This window comes from Jaculus jaculus, chromosome 14 (assembly GCF_020740685.1).
Source record: "Jaculus jaculus isolate mJacJac1 chromosome 14, mJacJac1.mat.Y.cur, whole genome shotgun sequence".
NCBI classification, from domain to species: Eukaryota; Metazoa; Chordata; class Mammalia; order Rodentia; family Dipodidae; genus Jaculus; species Jaculus jaculus.
The window spans coordinates 51,434,644-51,457,118 of NC_059115.1; the positions used below are offsets into that span (position 1 = coordinate 51,434,644).

Sequence of the window (22,475 nt, forward strand, 5' to 3'; positions counted from 1 at the left end):
AGGCATCTCCTATGTCCAGCAGTACTTACACTCATGGAATCGTATCAAAATAGCTTTATTCTTACTGGAGGGCATTAGTTTCACATTGCCTAAGAATACAGTGAAATCTAACAGAAAATGCCTGCAGTGGAGTTCTTATCATTATTATCATTATTAGTTTTGTTTTTAATGAAGTCGTTCAGGCATGACTACAACCCTTATCTAAAATAAATTCTTCAAGTAGAAACAAGTTAAAAAAACACTAAACATTTCTCGGAAATTTCAGGGCAGCTATGTATATGTGAAATCTCTAGTTATCTGAAGCACTGCTGACATATATATGTATACTGTATATATACATATATGGATGGCTTCTGATGAAAGGAGGTCAGGAGGTACACAGGATGTCTCTCTACGATAAACTTAAAGCTCATAAATAAAAGAATACTGTAGATCAGATAATCCAGTTTCCCACTCTTCTGTGTTCATCTCGTCTATATAATCCAATATATTTAATAAAGTTTTATTTAAATATTACCAGCCTACTCTCAGCTGTATGGTGGGTAGTTAGAATTATGTGTCTATTTTAAAAAAAAATATTTTGAGTTATCTCTTTGCAAGCAGAGAGAGGGGAAGAGAGAGACAGAGAATAAGAATATGGGTGCACCAGGGCATCTAGCCACTGAAAACAAACTCCAAAATGCATGTGCCACTTTGTGCATCCGGCTTTACATAGATACTGGGGAATCAAACCCAAGTCGTTAGGCTTTGCAGGCAAGTGCCCTAACTGCTGAGCCATCTCTCCAGCCCTGCGTATCTATCTTTTAACCCACTCCACCACAAATGGCTTAACAGGTGTGACGAATGAGTGACCCTAGCCTAGGAAAGTGCAACATAGACTCTCTGGTTTCACTGTCCCTCCCTGTGTAGGGTGGCATGCTCAGCTGCCATTCTAAAAAGTGGTTGACTAAAGAAAAAGTCACTGTCACTTCTTTCCAACCTCAAGTCTGTTTAAAATATCAGAAAGCTTTTTGTTTAACATGAGCATTTGGAAAGATAATGATGCTGGATCATGGAAAAATACCTTTGGAAGACAAGAAAGCAACCCAACCAGTAAAGACAGGCTTCAGGCTCTCTCAGCTCTCTGTGCTTAGCCACTTTCACATGGTAGCAAACTGACCAATAAAAGACAGGGTAACTGCTTTGCATAGGGAAACAAGTCAAACCAATGCAAATTTTCCCTTTAAAGCCAAACAAGGCAATAATATAGTTTATCATAATCATATTTAGAACAAAAATAGAAGGAACTATAATCAGTATAATCAGTGTCATTGTTTTTTTAAGAAGAACATTTTAAATGACTATGTTTTGGGGTGTATGTGTGTGTGTGTGTGTGTGTGTGTGTGTGTACAAACACATGTACCTCATGAACATATAGGCAGAAGCCAGAGAAGGAGGGGTTTTGGGTGTCCTCTATTGCTTTTCCATCTTATTTTCATAAGACAAAATCTCTGTGAGCCTGGAGCTGGGTCTATCTTTCAATCACAGGGGGTGATCAACAAGCCCCTGCAACCCTCCTGTCTCTGAGCTATGCTTTGCAGACGTGCTTTGATCATCTATTTTGAACCTGGAGTAATTATTTCCTGTAAATATAGCACACATCTCATTTCATAATAGAATTTATTATTCAACTAAAATTGAAGTGAAGTAGACTATTAATCTCTACAATCTTGCAACAAAAGACAGCATATTATTGGTAATGGCATGGGCAGTTCTCTTTCTCTTGACTTCAATTGTCTTATATTTATTTTACCCTGATATATTCTAAACCGATATTTACCTTAGAAAAATTATGTTCTGGAATGATGTAGAGCTAAAACAAATAAACAAAACTTGTCTTTTCTTTCTCAATGCTTATTCTTCCTAACATCCTTTGGTTCTTGGATAATGGACACTCTTACCTTAGGTTGCTTGCAAAGGTAACGGCAGAGTTCTCCGATGTACTGAAACACAGTCACATTATACTTTCTACAATCATTCCAAAACTGGCTTGCTGAGAATTTCTTCTTTAACACACAAGTGGCACCTGTAAGAAATGGCACATGTGAGCACTGGAGGAAAACCTCCAGGATAGAACTCTCTTAAAATATTGGTGATGTTGCCCTGTTTGACACACTCATATCCTATACCTTGATATGTTACTTCCAATCAATTACATTCAGTTCACTTAAAATATTCATTTCTACAGTCTGATAACTTTAAATATTCATATTATAACTATGTATTTTGACTGTAAAATGTACCTTTGCAATACACAGACTGATAGCAGCCGTATAAATCAGAGTTACAGGTATCAGAGCACAACCATCTAGACAAGAGTTGGATTTCTTCAGAGAGCCAAAAAGTATTGACTTACATTGACTTTGAATATATACAAATTATTACTAAACCCTTAAAGTAGCTTCAGTATATCTTGAGGTTGAGAATTAACAATCAAGAATGAGTAATGGGGGGCTGGAGAGATGGCGTAGCGGTTAAGCGCTTGCCTGTGAAGCCTAAGAACCCTGGTTCGAGGCTCGGTTCCCCAGGTTCCACGTTAGCCAGATGCACAAGGGGGCGCACACATCTGGAGTTTGTTTGCAGTGGCTGGAAGCCCTGGCACGCCCATTCTCTCTCTCTCCCTCTACCTGTCTTTCTCTCTGTGTCTGTTGCTCTCAGATAAATAAATAAAAAATTTAAAAAAAAAAGAATGAGTAATGGGGCTGGAGAGATGGCTTAGCAGTTAAGCGCTTGCCTGTGAAGCCTAAGGACCATGGTTCGAGGCTCGATTCCCCAGGACCCACATAAGCCAGATGCACAAGGGGGCGCACACATCCGGAGTTTGTTTGCAGTGGCTGGAAGCCCTAGAGTACACCCATTCTCTCTCTTTCTCTCTGCCTCTTTTTCTCCGTCACTCTCAAATAAATAAATAAATGAACAAAAAATTAAAAAAAAGTTGAGTGTTAAAACTAAGTTCTGTAATCATTGATGAGTTTTTGCATTGCTCATTCTTTTTTTAAAATTTTTTGTTTATTATTTATTTATTTGAGAGTGACAGAGAGAGAGAGAGAAAGAGACAGAGAGAGAGATTGAGAACGGGCGCGCCAGGGCTTCCAGCCACTGCAAACGAACTCCAGATGTGTGTGCCCCCTTGTGCATCGGGCTAATGTGGGTCCTGGGGAACTGAGCCTCGAACCGGGGTCCTTAGGCTTCACAGGCAAGCGCTTAACCGCTAAGCTATCTCTCCAGCCCTAACACTCAACTTTTTAAACAAGGTTGCCATATTTTTAATTGGGATATAATCCACATAATTTGAAATTTAAAGGGAACAATCCAGTATCATTTGCACATTTATAAAACTGTGGCCATCATTACTAATTCCAGAATTTTAACAACCTTCCCCCAAAAACCTGCCTGCCATTGGTCATCCTCCCAATGCCCCACTTTCCCTCCTGGGTGGCCACCAACTGATAACACCCTTATGACTAACTTTGCCTCTTGAGGACTAGTCACTGTTGCCTTGTGTGTTAGGCTCCTCTCACATCTCACTACTTGAGATGTTCCAGGTTCATTTAATCTTGTAGCATGTACCATGCATCATCCTTTTATGGTTGAACAAATCCAGAGGTATCTAACATTTTGTCAATTCATCAGTTAATGTGAATTTGGACTGCCTGTCCTTTTCACTACCAAGAATAATGCTGATGTGAATACGTACGCACACATTTTTGTGTGATTGTGTGTTTTCAGCTGTCTGCTTTATGTGCACCTATGAGTAAATTACTGGGACATAACTATTCTATTTTTTCTGGTTCCTACAATAGTGGGCCTGCCTCTGAATTCCAACACAAAGATCTGTGCTTGATTTTTACACCCTACTTCATCAAGGATGGAGTCATGCTTCCAATGCAGACTCTCTGGCGGTTAGAAGGGTACTAGGGACAGTGGCCTGATCTGAGGTATTTCCGTTGCTCAGTGTTTGTTTCATGGGTAAGAGCCAGGGTAGGATCACCAGGGCTGTGCCTAGTGGTGAGCTCCACCAAGGCAGGTCTGGAATCAGGTATCAAGTACCGGGACATTAGGTTTCTCCTTCCTCCCCAAGCAGGGCCTTTCTATCTATGCTGAGCTGGCTAGAGTTAGAGGAGAAGAGCCTAAGAAACAGTCTCCTTCCTCCTTCCTGCAGTGTGCCTTTTGTTTTTTTTTTTACATTACAATCAGGCACTATGGCTTATCAGCTGTCTTTCTTAGCCCTATGAAGGCAGGTTAGTGTGAATAGAACTAACCACCTTGGTGGATCAGTGGAGAGATAGTTGCCAGGGGATATTAATCAACCATCATCTTGTTCCACCTCCAACAATTCAATTTTGACAGCAATTTATGCCATTGTATATATTCTCACATAGAATTTTAATGTTTATCTTGTTTACTTAATGCAGATGTTGAACACATTCTAAATATGCTATTCTCCAAAAAATATACTATGGCAGGCATACATGAGCAATAATGAATTATCTGTACACACAGTTGTAGTTATTAAATAACATATAATCTGGTTTATTTATAAACGGAATCAATTGGGCATAAACTCTTGGTGCTTAGGACAGATGGTAAAAACGACCGTAGCAATTTCTTCTCCTCACTCACTTGTGGAGTAAGGATTTGCTCCTCTTTCCTTAGAGAAGTGGGGGTTTACTGACCCACCCCTCAGATCTTGATTGTAGGCTGAATTTTGGCTTGTTTTTCTCAACAGAATTCTGCTGGAGTAACCCATGTGATTTTCAAGACTTAGTCTAAACAGCTATTTAGTTTACATGTTCGTTCCCTTGAAACATTCCTTCAACTGAGGATTCTGGGAAAGAGTCTGTTGAGATCTGGTGACCAGAAGAGGAGAGAAGCCCAGGAAATATTCTTTAATTACATGGCTCAATTCCCAGGATTCAGGCTTTTCCACTTTAGCAATGTGCTATGTCATAAAATTATATCCTTTCCACAAATATCATAACTATACAATATACATGCAAGCATTCTCAATTTTGCTAATGGTTTTAAGCTCTAATGAACATACATGTTGATTTATTAACGATTTTGAAAAATTATCCAAAAATGAACTTACCCAACTCAATGCAGCCACCAATTCCCAGGAGAGATCCTGAGCTGTGGTACAGAGGAAGGGTTATATACACAATGTCATCAGCTGTGCAACCAAATGCCCACAGTCCAGCAGATCCCTTCAAAGCCTGCAGCTGACTAATTACAGCTGCTTTTGGTAGACCTGTAAGACATGAAAGAAAAACTCTCTCACACACATATAAACATAGCTATGATTCTCTGAGGAACTCACATATCTGTATGAAAGATCCTATATAGACTGACCTTGGCAAAATGAAACATCATGATTATGGATAGGTGGAATGTAGGAAGGTTGTGGTCGTTTGAATGAAATATCACATGTAGGCTCAAGCATTTTAAATACTTTGTTCTCAGCTGGTGGCAGTTTGGCAATGTTTGGGGGCCTTTTGGAGGCTGAGTCTTGCTGAAAGAGGTATGTTCCTGGGATGGGCTTTGAAGTACTATAGTCCAGTTCCAAGCCCATTACTCAGACTTCTTCCTTTTTGCTGCTGCAAAGCTATGATGCCCAGCCGGCTGCTCTGCCATGTTTTTCGAGCCACACTGAGCCTTCCCCTGGCAACTGTAACCTAGAAATAAACCCTTTCCTCCCATAAGCTACTTCTGGTTAAAATATTTTGTCCCAGCACCAGGAAGGTAGCTACTCCACAGGTGGGAAAGTAGCCTTTGTATCTGACTTAACATTCTCTTGACTACTATGTCACTATTCTGGAATATACTGCAGCAGAATAAAAGAAGCTAGATAAAAGTACACCTAGCTTCTTCTGTCAGGGGCATAGCTGGCAAAGATTTTCTCCCATTCAGCTGGTAATCTATGGGCTCTGCTCGTGTTATGTTTGTTTGTGCAAAAGCTTTTTAGCTTCATGAGATCCCATTGGTTGAGCGCTTGTTTAATTTCCTTGGCTACGGGGGTTTTGTTCAGGAAATATCTTACCAGTTCTATACTGTGGAGAGTGCCTGTTACTATTTCTTCTAGTAGTTGAAGAATTTCAGGTCTTACATTGAGGTCTTTCATCCACTTGGACTTGATTTTTGTATATGGCAAAGTGAATGGGTCTAATTTCATTGTTCTACATATGGTCATCAAATTTGTCCAACACTTTTGGAAGATGCTGTCTTTTCTCCAGTCTACATTATTGGCACTTTTGTTAAAGATCAAGCAGCTATTGTTACAGGACCTAAAGTCTGGGTCTTGATGTTCTTGTCAGGCCTCCACATGTGTGCTAATGGGGCATAACCCTCTGTGTTCACACCAATGCATACAGATACCATACAGACCCCATACTTATAAGCACATACACAAAGTGCCCTATGAAAATACACTTCTAAAGAGATCTACTTAAAGAATATGATGTTGGACAACAAGTCTCTCAAAAAGTAAATCAAGGGCTGGAGAGATGGCATACTGGTTAAGTGCTTGCCTGTAAAGCCAAAGGACCCCGGTTCGAGGCTTGATTCCCCAGGACACATGTTAGCCAGATGCACAAGGGAGCGCATGCGTCCGGAGTTTGTTTGCAGTGGCTGGAGGCCCTGGTGCGCCTATTCTCTCTTGATCTGTCTCTCTCTCTCTCTGTCACTCTCAAATAAATAAACACAAGTGAACAAAAAATAATTTAAAAACAAGTAAATCAATATGTAAAAGAAGAAAAATAATCAGAAAAACATTAGGAAATTAATAACTTAGTCCAAGAAGCCCAATCTTTGAAAATGTAAGCATTCAAAACATGAAAGCAATGATGAACCAGCCACCAAATTTAACAGAGAAAGTAAACAAGGAGGATAACTAGAAACAAACAAGAAAAGGAAAACGAATGCCAACTTTTGCTTTCAAAAGATCCACTACCTAGAACAGAAGACATTCATTTCTGGAATGAAAAGTCCCACACATTTTCCAAAGAAAAACAATGACAAAACAAGATCAGTCCCAGTACGAGTCATCATAATGTTTCAGACTAATTAAGGTTCATGAAAAGCATGTGGAGAGCCGGGCGTGGTTGGCGCACACCTTTAATCCCAGCACTCAGGAGGCAGAGGTAGAGTTTGAGGCCACTCTGAGACTACATAGTGAATTCCAGGGCAGCCTGAGCCAGAGTGAGACCCTACCTCGAAAAAAAAAAAAAAGTGTATGGAGCCAGGCGTGGTGGCACACACCTTTAATCCCAGCACTCATGAGAAAGAGGTAAGAGGATTGCCTAGAGTTCGTGGCCACCCTGGGACTACATAGTGAATTCCAGGTCAGCCTGGGTCAGAGTGAGACCTTACCTCAAAAAAAAAAAAAAAAAAAAAAAAAAAAAAAAGCATATGGAAGGGGTGTAGAGATTATTTAGTGGTTAAGGCAAAGGCCAAAGACCCAGGTTTGATTCTGTAGTACCCACATAAGACAGAGGCACAAGGTGACGCATGCACACAAGGCGGCAACACACATCTCAAGTTCAATTTCAGTGGCTAGGGCCCTAGCATGCCAATCCTCTCTCCCTCTTATGAGACAAAAAGATAAAAAAATAAAAAAAGAGGGTGAGGAATCAGACCAATCTTTCTCAATAATGTACATAGGAAATTTAAAGGCTAGCAAAAAGAAATCAAAATACCAAATAATATGTTAGAACTTAGAGTCCTATGAACTTCCAATCAAGTATAAGGATAGGGAAAAAAAAAGATATTTTAGGATATGTAAGAATTTCAAATAAACTTCAAGAAAAGAATTCCTTCAAATATCCTTTATCAAATTGAAAGCAGTCCACTAACAGACAAGTAGAGAAGCTCAGGCCTAATCCCTTCAGGATCAAGAGAAGAGAATGTTGAAGGAAATTCCCAAGGTGAAAGTGAAGAAGAGCCCAGTGTGTCAAGAAAGCAGCTCATCAAGACAGAAACCTTAAGGGGAGACAGCTCTGGTAAAGTAGAGTCCAAAAAGTGTGATCGTCACAGTGTCCATAGGGAACTTGCATCGTCGAGAAAGAAGTCAGTATTAATTTAACACATTTGCTATCTTAGCCTCCATTTTATGTCTAGTCAGTTGTTGGAAACAGTTGTCACCTTTAGTTTAGGGAACTCTTTCTTCCTCATCACACTGACCCACACCCCCACACCACAGAGGTTTTGACCATGATAAATCAAATGGTCAGCACCAGAGTCATGCCAGTGGTTGACCAGTGTTTTCTTTAATCCATCCAGTCCACATTCCTCATGGGACAGCCTAAGGATCATGGCCATGGACTCTGAGGTCATCATCACACAGACCTCCTTTGTCCTCGACTGCTGCTTGGGCTCCCTGCTGCCTTGACTTCCCATCAGCAGCCCCGGCCTCTCTGAGATCTGTGAGTAATAAAGTCTTTCCATTGTACATTATCTAGTTTCCCCACTCCATTGCATTCCATCTTCCAGATATACATGAACCACCCAGTGAAGGTTCTCCTAGAGAGTGACTATCTTGGCATATGGACAACTGCAAGATGGGGCTTTCAGTACCAAATTGTGAAGGAACCTTAGCATTAAATATGATCCAGTTCTAAGTGTATAGAAAGTGGATAAGTCAACCCAACAAAATAATTCTAGATTGAGAATAATTTGATTTGAGGGGAAATACATATTTTATACTGCACAATTTGTTTCAGTGTGTAGTAAGCTGTGATACTGTTTAGTTAGCTTTTATGGAAACAATATAATGTAAGATTACGTTTATGAATCATAAAAATAAGTGGGAGGATGGGGTGGAGGTGAAAGATGGCAAAATTCTTATCCTCTAGGGAAATTAGTAGACAATTTTTTATATGTGCTCAGTATCCAATAAATTACCCATTCTCTTTAGAAGTAGGTATACAATTATGAAAAAAAAAAAAAACTGAGTCTATATTGTTTGGGCCTTTGTCGAATATCAAGTAGCTATAGTTGCTTGGCCCAAAATCCGGGTCCTCAAGGCTATTCCATTGGTCTATACTCCTGTTTTTATGCCAGTACCATGCTGTTTTTATTACTATGGCTTTGTAGTATAACTTTATATCAGGTATGGTGATGCCACCAGAGGTATTTCTTTTGCTGAGGATATGTTTGGATATACGAGGCCTTCTGCCTTTCCATATGAAATTTGAGATCATTTTTTCAATGTCTGTGAAGAACACTGTAGGGATTTTAATTGGAATTGCGTTAAATCTATATATTGCCTTTGGTGGGATTGTCATCTTCACAATGTTAATTCTGCCTATCCAGGAGCATGGGAGGTCTTTCCATCATTTCAAGTCCTCCTCAATTTCTTTTTTGAGAGTTTTTATATTTTCGTTGTATAGATCTTTTACTTCCTTGGTTAACGTTATTCCAAGGTATTTTATGAAACCAAGACCACTGAACATAGGGATTCTCCAATGGCTAAGAAATCAGCTTTGCAAAGCCAAAGCCCTATGATCTTTGGACCTTAGGTCTCCTTATATGCATACTTTTCCAGAATTTTATTCATTATATATGCTAGAGAAGAAAATGTTGCAATCATTTTTTTTAATTTTTTATTTATTTATTTGAGAGCGACAGACACAGAGAGAAAGACAGATAGAGGGAGAGAGAGAGAATGGGCGCGCCAGGGCTTCCAGCCTCTGCAAACGAACTCCAGACGCGTGCGCCCCCTTGTGCATCTGGCTAACGTGGGACCTGGGGAACCGAGCCTCGAACCGGGGTCCTTAGGCTTCACAGGCAAGCGCTTAACCGCTAAGCCATCTCTCCAGCCCAGCAATCATTTTTTTTTTAATCGCTAACAAAGCATTGGATCATACCTGTGGTTCCAGAGGTGAAAATGTAAAGGCAAGTAGACTTGAGGCTTGAGGTGGCATGAAGGCAGCGTGGCACAGGTTTGTCCGAAGACGTGCTTAGTTTTTCCTTGAGTGAAATTATGCCTTGAGAAACAGAATCCTTCATCCCCCAAATGGTGACCTCTTTGGGGAGGCTGGGAAGGATTTCTTCTACACTTCCAAGCAAATCTGAAAAGCAAGGATCAGAAATAGGAAAACAAAATTTAAACCCCAAACCTTTCACCTTGAGCTAGAAATAAATGGAAATACAGGTCTGACAGCCTTCTAGTGTCAGCTTAGTAACACTACAGTCATTTTTATTGTTATATCGCTTTTTCCTTTTTGGACATGTTTCTCTATGTATCCCTAGGCTAACCTTGAACTCAGAATCTCCTGCTTCAGCATGCAAACTTCTGGGTTGGCAGACATGAGCTGCCATGACTGGCCAGAAGTTTCATTTCAACACGACTAAACTAAAGGGGAAGACAGGTTACATTGATTAAACAATGCAAGTACCAATTCAGATTAAACCAGGGAAATTCCATTACCCAAATTGGCGCTTTGCCCAATTTTATCATGTATTTATGCATGCTTATGCTAATTTACTTATTTCTGAAACAAAGGTTATGTATCACTGACTAGCCTACAACTCATTATTTAGCCAAGCATTGACCCTCTGATTGTGCTAGGTCATCAGCTTTGCCACTATGGTAGGTCTGCAGAGTTCTGGGGATTAAACCCAGGGCTCCATGTGTGCTAGGTAGTCATTTGATCAACTGAGCAATATCTGCAGTACTCCAAGGTTTAAATAAAACTATTTATTATATTCTCTTTGAATCTGAAGTTAGTATACTGTACTAGAAATTCTGTTTGAAATGCAACTTGGCAGCTATCCCAAAAAGACATCTGTGTGTGTGATGTTGTTCCACTATAATGAAACATATTTGAGGAAATCCCCTGACTACCCTGGTTTTGAATCCACTGTGGAGCCCAAACTGAAGAGCTATAGGGATGGCTGCACCATCATAAAGATGCACATAGTCTTTGCAATCAGAAGACAAAAGAAACACCTTCCAGAAAGGCACTAAGGTGCTCCACACAGGAGAGAAAGACAACAGCAGATGAAAGTGAGGAGATGAAAAGTTGCCTCTAGTAGCAACAGCACTGAGACTCAAGGCCACAGGCAGAATCAAAATCAAGGAGAAAGGAAGGATCAATGAAAATTCCTGGGGTTGGAGAGATGGCTCAACAGTCAAACACACTTGCATGCAAAGCCTGATGACTGGGTGTTCAATTCCCCAGTGCTCACGTAAAGCCAGATGCCCAGAGTGGCACATGCATCTAGAGTACTTTGCAGTAGCAGGAGACCCTGGTGAGACCATATTTATTGTATATCTCTCTGTCTTACATCTCTCATCTATAGATGATGTAGATATAGATATATACTCCTGGAGAGGTCAGGTCTTCATGCCTGAAAAGCTTTGTTCTCTAATGAAATCAATGGTCTTAAGTGAGGTTCAAGTTTGGTAAGGAAAGAGGAATGTTTTCTGAAATGCTTTGCTGCCAGCATGAAAAAAAATGAAGCAGTGATGGAGGAGAGGCTGTTATTCTGAAATGAAGCAGTGATGAGGGAGAGGCTGTTATTCTGAGACATTGAACCAGTTTTCTTTTATTTGGTCATTCATGGAGGATAGAATGTCATGTACTCAGGAGTAGAGCCCTGGTGGGAGAAAAAGGAGAGAGAAGGTGCAGGGGTTCCTCATGAGGAAATTTTTTAAAAATTTTTTATTTATTTATTTGAGAATGACAGACACAGAGAGAAAGACAGATAGAGGGAGAGAGAGAATGGGCGCGCCAGGGCTTCCAGCCTCTGCAAACGAACTCCAGACGCGTGTGCCCCCTTGTGCATCTGGCTAATGTGGGACCTGGGGAACCGAGCCTCGAACCGGGGTCCTTAGGCTTCACAGGCAAGCACTTAACCAGTAAGCCATCTCTCCAGCCCAATGAGGAAATATTAAATATTAAAGTATGCATTCCCCAATCAATAGGATATGAAAGGCGTGAAAGGCCAGTCTCCTGCAGAATACTTGTGTAATGAGTAGGCCATTGTTTTCTTCCTAGAATGGAGGTTACTCATAGTCTTTAAATAATCTTGAAATGTGACAACTTTAACATGCATCTCTGACAACGGAGTGAGAATTCGGTATTTCATGTTTGCTAGTCTTATTTCCATAGTCACATGATATTCCATACCTTGAAGTGATAAGGGACTTCTGAGTGCTATCTTGGTTATATTAAAATCTACATCACACCACTGTTCTTTTGGAATTAATCCAAAGGGAGGCAAGGGTTACTGGGAAACCAAGGAACTTAAGACAAAGCAAGGAAAGGTTGTTTCTTGTGTCATTCTGTGAAAGCATGGCCTTGTCACCTTTATTTTAGATCACTACTTCCCCCAAAACTGAAACAGAATAATTTGCCCCTCTTATTTTAAGCACCCAGTCTTTAATATTGCAGCTCGTGGAAACTAATAGACCAAGTACATGGATCAGTGCCCAGTATAATTGGTCATTTAATTGGACTCCTTAATTTTAAAATGATAAGAGAAATCAATGATAAGGAAAGAAAGACACAAGATTGTTAATTGTGGCTGCAAATGTTTGTTGGAGTTGTAGAGTCTAACAAACAGTGAGGGTTTTCAAAGAATGATATCTTTTACAAGAGAAAAGAAAGTTAGCAGAAATAAAAGAAAATAGAATCTTATTTCCTTAAAATTTAACTGAAGCAAAATTCTCAAATCTATTTTTCTAATAATTTTATTTTTAAAATCGTTAGGAAATGTGAACAAGGGTTGTAAAAATTGAAATAAAGACTTGGAAAGTAATATAAAGAATAAGGAGTTCCTAGTTACACATCACTGTCAACCATAACAACCTGAAAAAAAGAGTTCTGTTATTTTGAAAAAGATTTCTGAAGAGTAAGTTATAACTTAAATGATGCTGTTTAAATACCTTAAGGATGCTTGTTTATTTCTGAAGATTTACTCCTCAAGAACTATCTTACCACTGATAACTGTAGAACTCACTCTGTCTCCAGTCTCTCCCTCTGTTTGCAAATAAGTAAATAAATACATGAAATAATTTAAAAATAAGTAAATAAATAAATGAACCTATCTTGAAAACTAACTACACGTGGTCATCTTGACCTTTCCATGTTGCAAAACTACATTTACAGAGAAGCTAGGCCTATTAGAGCAGCTCAACAGGTTTGTCACCAAATCACAGATAGGCTAAGGGGCAAAAGAAATTTAAAACCTAAGTAGGCAAGCCCCCAAACAATGCCCGTTGAGAGGTGAGTAATGATGCTTCTTATGAGGCCCAGAAACTCAGTTTTGTATGAATAATGTGCCAGCTACTTTTATAAACACTGGTTCATTAAAAAGCATAGAGAAGTTAGAAAGTGCATATTATCTTCATTCTTAGGAAATCGAACATAAGATGTTTGAAAGCAGTTGAAATTTAAAAGGGTTTATGTGGGCTGGGGAGATGATTCAGTGGTTAGGTATGAGGTATTCTTAAGTATGAGGGCCTTTGGGTGCTGAGGTGTCCTGAGTTCAAGTCTTCAGAACCCTTCTCAATAGCTGGGCATGGGCACACATGCCTGTAATGCCAGTCCTACATGGAGCAGATGGGAAATCACTGTGGCAGCTCATGGCAAGCTCTGCAATCAATAAGAGCCTCCACTGCAAGGAAATGCAGGTAGGTGTGTGACGGAGGGGACACCCAATGCCCTTGTACAACCATTGCAGGAAAGCACATATATGTTCATACATCACACACACCACACTCACTACGCAAACACACACACAAAGAATTGATGGCCTAAGCTATGCGTGATATAGTTTGTTTTAATTCAGGAGTATGACTCCAAAATCTGTTGTCTAAAAACTGACATCTATTCCATATTACCATTTACTATAATTATTTTCAAAATCAACTGTCTCTATATCATTTATCAAATAATTCTCTTTTCCATTGATAGGTAATAGGTCTGGGCCATTCGGTCTCACTTGATTCTACATCGACTTTTAATTACACCATATTTTTGAATTCATAAAATCAAATGTTTTCTTTTTCCTGGAGCATGGTAATTCTTCGCCTTTCTAAACCTAAGATGAAAAAAAGAAGTGAAACATTAATTCTAATAAATACAAGAAAAAAGTTCAAATGCTTTGGAAACAAATACATTCCCTGGAAGAATGTCACAGGACACTTGTTTCATGCACTGCAAATATATTGCTTTTTTTTTTGTCTTTCAAAGTAATGTCTCACTCTAGCTCAGGCTGACCTGGATATCACTATGTAGTCTCCGGGTGGTCTCAAACACATGGTGGTCCTCCTACCTCTGCCTCCCGAGTGCTGGGATTAAAGGCGTGCACCACCACACCTGGCTCACATTACTTTCTATAAAACATAAAGGGCCCTTATTGTTCCTCTTGAAACAGTTGTCTTTATGACTGAAGTTTATTTGGAGGATTACAATGGGTCAGTTGTTAACCAGAACATTTCCTCTGTAGAGTGTGAGGGCAGGAGCTCAGGAAAACTCCTAGGATGTGGCTTCATACATCTGTTTGTGTACAGAGGACAAGAAATGTTACTTTGTATGAAGACAAACTGAAATTCTTCAGAACTGCTTGATGCATAAAGTGCTTCAGAACTAAAGTAGTGAGTATTAGGGCAATAAGTATTTTTTAACTTATCTGTTTATAATTGTACCAATTTAATATGTGGTGCATTAAGAAAGGGGAGAAAAAATATTTATGTAAGTAGAAAACTTTCAGAAACCTTGTGCATTCAGAGCAATTTTTATCTTCTGAGAGTAATGATTCTTATGTCTAACAACAGAGATCTAAAACAAGGCACCCAAGCAATTCCAACCATATTTCTACCACCAAACCCAGCTACCAACCAAGAAGAGAATAGATTATTAGAAAACAGTAAGCGAGTAAATTTCAGTTGCCAAGTGCTTATATAGACCTCATAAGTTTTCAATTAGCCATCCTCCTACTCATTCATCCCAACAGTAGTTATTTGTGATCAGTTCTGAGAATTTAATAATGAACAAAGCAAGCCAGCACAGCTCAAAAAGCTTACAGCTTAGTTCTTAAACTATTCCTCAAGGCTACATCAGTATCTGCTTGCCAGTTGGCTATGAATCTTTATGATGTAATTGAGTGGCTGTAAATAGTCATAGCACACATCAGATAAGAGAGAGTTCAGTAGAAAAAGTACTGAGAAGAGGTAGGTGGATAAAGAGGTGAAAAAGAAAAGACGGCTAGGCAAGGTGGCGCACACCTTTAATCTCAGCACTCAGGAGGCAGAGGTAGGAGGATCACCATGAGTTTGAGGCCAGCCTGAGACTACAGAGTGAATTCCAGGTCAGTGTGGGGCTAGCGTGAGAACCTACCTCATAAAACCAAAAGGAAAGAAAAAGAAAAAAGAAAAGAAAAGGTGAGAGGAAAAGAGTAGATGATAGTAAAGGCATAAGAAAGAGTGAAAAGTGAATCAAAGACAAATGCCAACCCAGTGAGCTTTTCTTTTTTTTAAAATGTATTTTTATTTATTTATTTGTTTGAGAGAAAGAGGCAGACAGAGAGAAAGGAAGAATGGGCATGCCAGGGCCTCTAGCCACTGCAAACAAACTCCAGATGCATGGCTCCCCCTTGTGCATCTGGCTTATGTGGATCCTGGGAAATCCAACTGTGGTCCTTAGGCTTCACAGGCAAACACCTTAACGGCTAAGCCATTTCCCCAGCCTCCAGAGGGCTTTTCTAATGTAGCATAAAATTATTTGCCCTCCACCCCGATAATGACTAACCCAGCTTGAGCAGATTGCATCCTCACCCACAGTAGTTATGTGTCCCTTATCTTTAAAATACCTGATATTGGGCTGGAGAGGTGGCTCAGCAGTTAAGGTGCTTGTCTATGAAGGCTTGACCCAGGTTTGGTTCCCCAGTATCCACGTGAGCCAGATGCACAAGGTGGCACATGCATGCGGAGTTTGTTTGTAGTGACTACAAGGCACATTCTCATTCTCTATCTCTTTTTTTCTCTCTTTGTCTCTTTCTCTCATATCAATCAATCAATGAATCAGTAAAATACCTGATATCAACTCTATGGTTACAGTAAGGATCACTAAAAAAATAATGTGTAGACACTTTGCAATCTATAAATTACTTTAAGTGGAAGACATTATCTATGGCTAGCATTATTGTTTTATAGCTACATATATCAAAGGATATGAGACAATTCTGTGTTATTTTTTAAGTGGTACTCAAACACCCAACATGCTTGTGTTGGTTCTAAGTATAAAGCCGAGCACAGGGCTGGAGAGATGGCTTAGCGGTTAAGCGCTTGCCTATAAAGCCTAAGGACCCTGGTTTGAGGCTCGATTCCCCAGGACCCACGTTAGCCAGATGCACAAAGGGGCACATGTGTCTGTAGTTCGTTTGCAGTGGATGTAGGCACTGGGGTGCCCATTCTCTCTCTCTCTTTCCCTCCCCCTCTTTCTCTCTGTCTGTCACTGTCAAATAAACAAATAAAAAGAAACAAAAATTTTTTTAAATAAAGAAAAGTGCACATCACTAAATGATGATCTTGACACCATTTGCAATGTCAGAGATGACAATTTGAGGAAAATATGGACTTATTCCATAAAAATTCAATTTTCATTAAATATTGAAGTTTCTCACAGAAATATAGGATAGCACTTGACCTGAAATATGTAGATTAAATATTTCTTTGTGGTACATTTAAGTTTGCAAGCTATGTGGACAGAGAATAGTATGTCCATTTATCTGGGTCTGCATCTTAATACCGTTAGTATCCTTTTCTAAAACATAATGTCAAGCAAACTGTGTACAAGTCTTTCTTAGAGCTAGCACAAAACTAGGCTGTAGTAGCAAAATACAGTGAGCTCTCTTGAAAGCTCCAGGATGCCTTTGTAATCATAATAGCAATGATTTTCATTGACTAAACATCTAGCTACTACATCACAGCCACTTCACTGGGCCAATTCGCTTAACCTCGGAATTGTGCTGTAAAGTAGATGGTGTTATCACTGTCTTTCAACTTAGAAAAGAGATGCACATAGATAAGATCATCAGCTAGGAAGGGCAATCAACACAAGAACGTTAGGTACACCTGGCTTCTCTGACCCAACCACCTGTCTCACCTCAATACTCTCTCGCGCTCTTCCTAGGGACATACGGTTTAAATAATGTGTCTTCATTAGGAACATCTAGTAAAAAAAAAAAAAAAAAAAAAAAAAAAAAATCAAAGAATTCTGAAACTTAAAGTTCTAATCACTATGAACATGCCATTGACTGGTACAACTTATGATGCCAACAATATAGTTTAAATGCAGACAAGACACTATGAAATGCATTAATCTTACCAAAAATAATCGATTAATAAAAACAGAATTGTCACATCTTTGAAAACACGTTCAATGTATATTTTTGGGATATGCTAAAAAGTATGGTCACTATGACCTAAGTTTGATTTTTCAAGTTACCTATTTACAGAGAAATTCTACTAGGCTTAAACTTCAAATATCTGAAAGCGTAGTGGCTTCTTTGACATTTACAAATCAGAGAAGCTTCTTTTTGGAAATGACTGTGGATAGTTGAGAAGCTCAAAACTCATCAATGTGCTTGGAATAAGAGGCTGTTGCAAGCTCAGTGCCACACAAGGCATCATGCCATGGCCGGCAAGGCTAGGGGGCATTGTGGAAGAGGGGCCAGAGAGAACGTAAGAGCCGGAGGCTGAGGAGGAGTACTTTGGAGCACTGTCCCTGAATTAAAGTTACCTGTGCACTCCTGAACTCACAGGGGAAGCCATTACTTTACAAGTCCTGGACAATATTGAGCACATCAATGGTTTGACATAGATTATGGAGGAAGACAAAAGGAATAGGTGATCAAAATAGAAGAACTACTTTAATAAAGGAGGGGGATTAGTGGAAAGTGGGTGAGGGGATAAAAGAGGGTAATGGGAGATTATGATCAAATTACAGGATGCTCATGTATTGAAATTCTCAAAAGAAAAAAAAAGCTGGCTGTCAATATAAAGACAAAAAAATATCAAGGAAGCAATGCAATGAGTTACTGAGGATCAAAGAAAAACCGGTAAAGTAAAACTACAATGTTAATTAAAGGGAACTGAGCAACATCTCAGTCAACAGAAATGCTGCAATATCACTTTGAGAGGTCACCATTGCAAGGCACTTTAAGATTTCCTTAGGATTTTATCTTGGAATGCTCAGACTGGCCTCCACAGCAAGGCCACAGAGCTCTTCTCAGGATACAGAAACTCTCATTCCTTGATCTACAGGGACTCTATGCATGGCTGTTTCTTTTTAAGCACAACTTGGTGTTTACATTTGAGAACACTTTAGCAATCTAATTAGGCTGGGCAGTGATGTGAGACATAAGACATGTCAGTGTCCACAGATGAACAGGGGCTCACTTTCCTGCAGCACTCATATTTCCACTAATTCATAAACACCATTTCACCACACTATCACAATTCTGCACAACACCTCTACTGTTATTTCCTGAGGCCACTAATCAGCCTGTTGCAAAAGTGACAGGTTCAATTTTGAAAAATAGGACTTGGGAAATGAAAAAAAAAAAAAAAAAAAAAAGAACAGTACAAGAAACATTTTGTGTCTTCTCTACTGTATCCCTACACAATATGAACTCAGTGCTTGGAAATAAATTTTTAACATGTTATCAGGCCACAAGTTGAGCTGGAAGGACACAGAGAACTAAGTGTAACAGTCTTGAGAGGCCAGCCCTTTTATTCAACCTCACTCATTTTTTTTGACATGTGCAAATATATGACAAAAATTCATTGGAGGGCTGGAGAGATGGCTTAGCGGTTAAGCGCTTGCCTGTGAAGCCTAAGGACCCCGGTTTGAGGCTCGGTTCCCCAGGTCCCACGTTATCCAGATGCACAAGGGGGCGCACGCGTCTGGAGTTCGTTTGCAGAGGCTGGAAGCCCTGGTGCGCCCATTCTCTCTCTCTCCCTCTATCTGTCTTTCTCTCTGTCTGTCGCTCTCAAAAAAAAAAAAAAAAAAATTAAAAAAAATTCATTGGAAAGTTCTATATTTTCAGTGATAGTACAAGTTATTTTTCCATACTTCTCTATGAATCTAAAGTTCTATATTCACCATCAATTGCGTTTATTCATTAAAATATTTAAAAATTTTTAACAAAGTTTTTTTCTATGGACTTCCCTATGCCTTCTTACTTCCATGTCAAAAGAATTTTCAGGAGCTGGAGAGATGGCTTGGTAGGTAAGGCTCTTGACAGCAAAGCCTAAGGACCCAGGTTTGATTCCCCAGTACTCACATAAGCCAGATGCACAAGGTGGCACATGTGTCTGGAGCTCATTTGCAGTGGCTCGAAACCCTGGCGCACCCACTCTCTCCCTGCCTCCCTCTCTCACACAAATAATAAATCAATCAATAAAAAATATTTTGAAAATAGAATTTTCATGCATCCTTTAGATTTTATCAGGCATTGTTTTTCATATGTAAGTTCCTATTTGTTGAACAACTCAATTCTATAGTTGCATCGTTACTAAACCAAAGGCTTATTATTTTCACAACTCAGTGTAAATATATGTGATAACAACTATGTTAACCTCTCAATATCAAGGAAAAAGGATGAGTACAATTGAAGGGGAATATATGACCAGGGGGTACAGAGGAATAAGAAAGAGGACTAGCATCCCTCAGTCCCCCAAACCTACCCCTGACTGGCAGGGAACGCAACCTTGTTTGAGCAAAGTCTATCTTGCAGAACGTATGAAATTAGAGCAGACGTGAATATGAGAATGCATGCACTTCAGATTAAAAGTATTTGTTTCCCAGATGTGGCCACCCTTGATAATGTTACTGCTAGTGGCAAGGGGGTTTTCCACTATCAACTGAGTCAAGACAACTTTCTTATTCATCATTTTCTTGGTGCTGATGAAACGGAACTGACAAAGCTCTGCATCTCCTTGTGGTTGCACTAACTGAAGGTACCACTAGCAATAACAATATCCCTTCCAAAAATAGTATGAAACAGCGGGTTCATAAAAGTGTTCTGAGGGCTGGGGAAATGCTTTAGCAATTAAGCTGCGTACCTACAAAGCCTAAGGACCCAGGTTCCATCCTCCAGACCCCAGGTAAGCCCAGACCCACATGGTGACACATGTGTCTGGAGTTCGTCTGCAGTGGCTAGAGGATCTGGCATGCCCATTTATCACTCTTTCACTCTCTTGTTCCTAACTAAGATGGCTTAGTGGTTAAGCGCTTGCTTGTGAAGCCCAAGGACCCCGGTTCGAGGCTCAATTCCCCAGGACCCACGTTAGCCAGATGCACAAGGGGGAGCACACGTCTGGAGTTCGTTTGCAGTGGCTGGAGGCCTTGGCGCTCCCATTGTCTCTCTCTCAAATAAAGAAATAAAAATAAAAATAAATTTAAATAAATCTTTTAAAAAATGTTCTGAAATCATTTTGCTAATCTACAAAAAAAAAAAAGGAATTGAAAAAGAGTGGGAGACGTACTGGAGCCAAAAAAAATACTCTTCAGTAAATACCCTTACCTACACACTTAATCACACATCTCAAAGAATTAGATGTGAACTGTTAAGAAATAAGAGGGGGGAGGGGAAGAGCGCCGACCACACCCGGGACCCTACCTCCGCCCACCACCAGGGCGGCGGGCTCGCAGGTGCGAACGCAGTGCAGGAGGGAGCCGGCGCGGACGTTGCAGTTGAGGAAGGCCACCACGCAGCCCAGCTTGCTCAGGCCAAACCACACGTGCACGAAGTCGGGCTCGTTGCTCATCAGTAAAGCCACGACGTCCCCCCTTTTCAGCGAGGAATGGTTCAGGAAGACGTGGGCCACCCTGTTGCTCCTTTTGTCCACCTCCTGGTACGTGTAGGTGTGCCCCTCGTAAATGAGGAAAGGTTTCTGCGGCTGTCTCTCGGCGTGGCTCAGGAACTTATCCAGCATGGTGACCAGTTCCCCCCTGCATTTGTTCAGGGACATCCTCGTCCCGAAGCGGACCACCTTCAGCAGGAACCAGAAATCGTCCCAGAAGTAAGGGAACAGAAGTTTCTGCCCCAAGTGCAGGAGGAACAGCCCGGCCCCCAGGGCTGCTAGCCATGACAGGGGCATGCGAGCCGCGGGGCCACGGGCAGGCTGGACCAGAGCCTGCCAGCCAGCCGTCGTCTCTTCCACGAGGCGCCCCTCGCTTGCCTGGTGGCTGCTGGCGATCCTCGGTCCTCAACGGGCAGGGTGGGGTAGCCAACCTCGGGGTAGGTATTCAGCCAACTAGAGACAGAGATCTTCTCCCAACAGGCTAGGGCAGAGAAAGAACGGTGGCGATGAGGGTTGGGACCCAAGGCAGGAGAGTCTGGCACTTCCCGGTAAAAGTAACAAGGCGGACACTCCCACCGCTCGGGATCCGACCGGCCCCGGAGCTGCCCAAGGCCAGGGCCCTCGGCCTCCCACGCAGATGGCCGCCCCCTGCCCTGCCCTGTCCTTCCAGGAGCAGAAGGCCTTTCCTCGGAGGCTGAGATATGGGGGCTGAACTCTGAGCCCCAGAAAGTGGGGTGGGTGGTGCGGACTGAGAACTGCAGTTTCCTTCTGCATCCGCCAGCCCCACACTGGGTGTCAGCTGTCCTCCCGGGGCTGCGGAGCTCCGAGGCGTCACCCTGGGCCCGCTCCGCCCCGCCCCTTGCGCCCTGCACCCCCGCGCCCCGCGCCCCGCACCTAGCTCCTGCCCCCTGTGCCCTGTGCTACGAGCCCCGCACTCAGCGCCTAGTGCCCAGCCCCCTGCGCCCTGCGCCCCGTGGCTAGTGCCAGATGTAGTGCGCTCTGCCCCCTGCGCCCTGCGCCCCGCACCCATAGCCTAGCGCCCTACACCCTGCGCCCCTCCCTCTACACCCTGCCCTCCTCCCACGCAGTCGCCCCTACCCGCAGCTGCGAGAAAGGAGCTGCCTGGTACCCAGCCGGGAATCGTGCTCAGAGACTCCTCGGGGCTGGTGCAGAAGGCCGTGACGGGAGTGGGGTTGTGTCCCGCCTCCCCGAGGCCCTGGCAGGCTCCAGATCAAGGCCAGCCCCAGGCTAGGGGAGGAACCACTGGGTGCTCCTGCAGGCCTGTAGGCGCTGGGTGCTGCTCTTGTTCCCCAGTTTCCTCCCCAGAAGACAGACCCCCTCCGCCAGGCAGGATACCCCACAGTTTCATTCTGGGAAAGCCAAGGATCCAAAAGGCAAGGCGTGGGGTCCCCAGGGAAGACTGTGGGCACTAGGTCTGGGGTGGTGAGGGGTGGGGAGCCTGGGGAAGCTGGTGAGGTAGAAGAATTGCTGGAATCCACAAACGATTAGTGAGACCCAAGCTAAATGTTGGAAATAAACAGAAAAGCAAAAGTCGGCTGAGAGAGAGGGAGACAACTTTGGCAGGTGGTGGAAGATGATATATGTTCATTATTTAATCTCA

General features: G+C 41.6%; 1 protein-coding gene across 1 annotated transcript in view; it reads right to left on the reverse strand.

The window, feature by feature from the left end:
* The window catches only part of Slc27a6 (solute carrier family 27 member 6), a 54,817-nt gene extending 32,770 nt beyond the window's left edge, over window positions 1-22,047 (reverse strand). The window contains exons 1-5 of the mRNA XM_004651523.2: window positions 21,953-22,047; window positions 20,671-21,335; window positions 9,903-10,106; window positions 5,132-5,290; window positions 1,941-2,065 (exon numbers count right to left, since the gene is read on the reverse strand). Coding sequence (XP_004651580.2) covers window positions 1,941-2,065; window positions 5,132-5,290; window positions 9,903-10,106; window positions 20,671-21,151 — 969 coding nt within the window. The 5' untranslated portion in view covers window positions 21,152-21,335; window positions 21,953-22,047. The remainder of the gene's footprint in view (window positions 1-1,940; window positions 2,066-5,131; window positions 5,291-9,902; window positions 10,107-20,670; window positions 21,336-21,952) is intronic.
* Window positions 22,048-22,475: the final 428 nt, after the last annotated feature.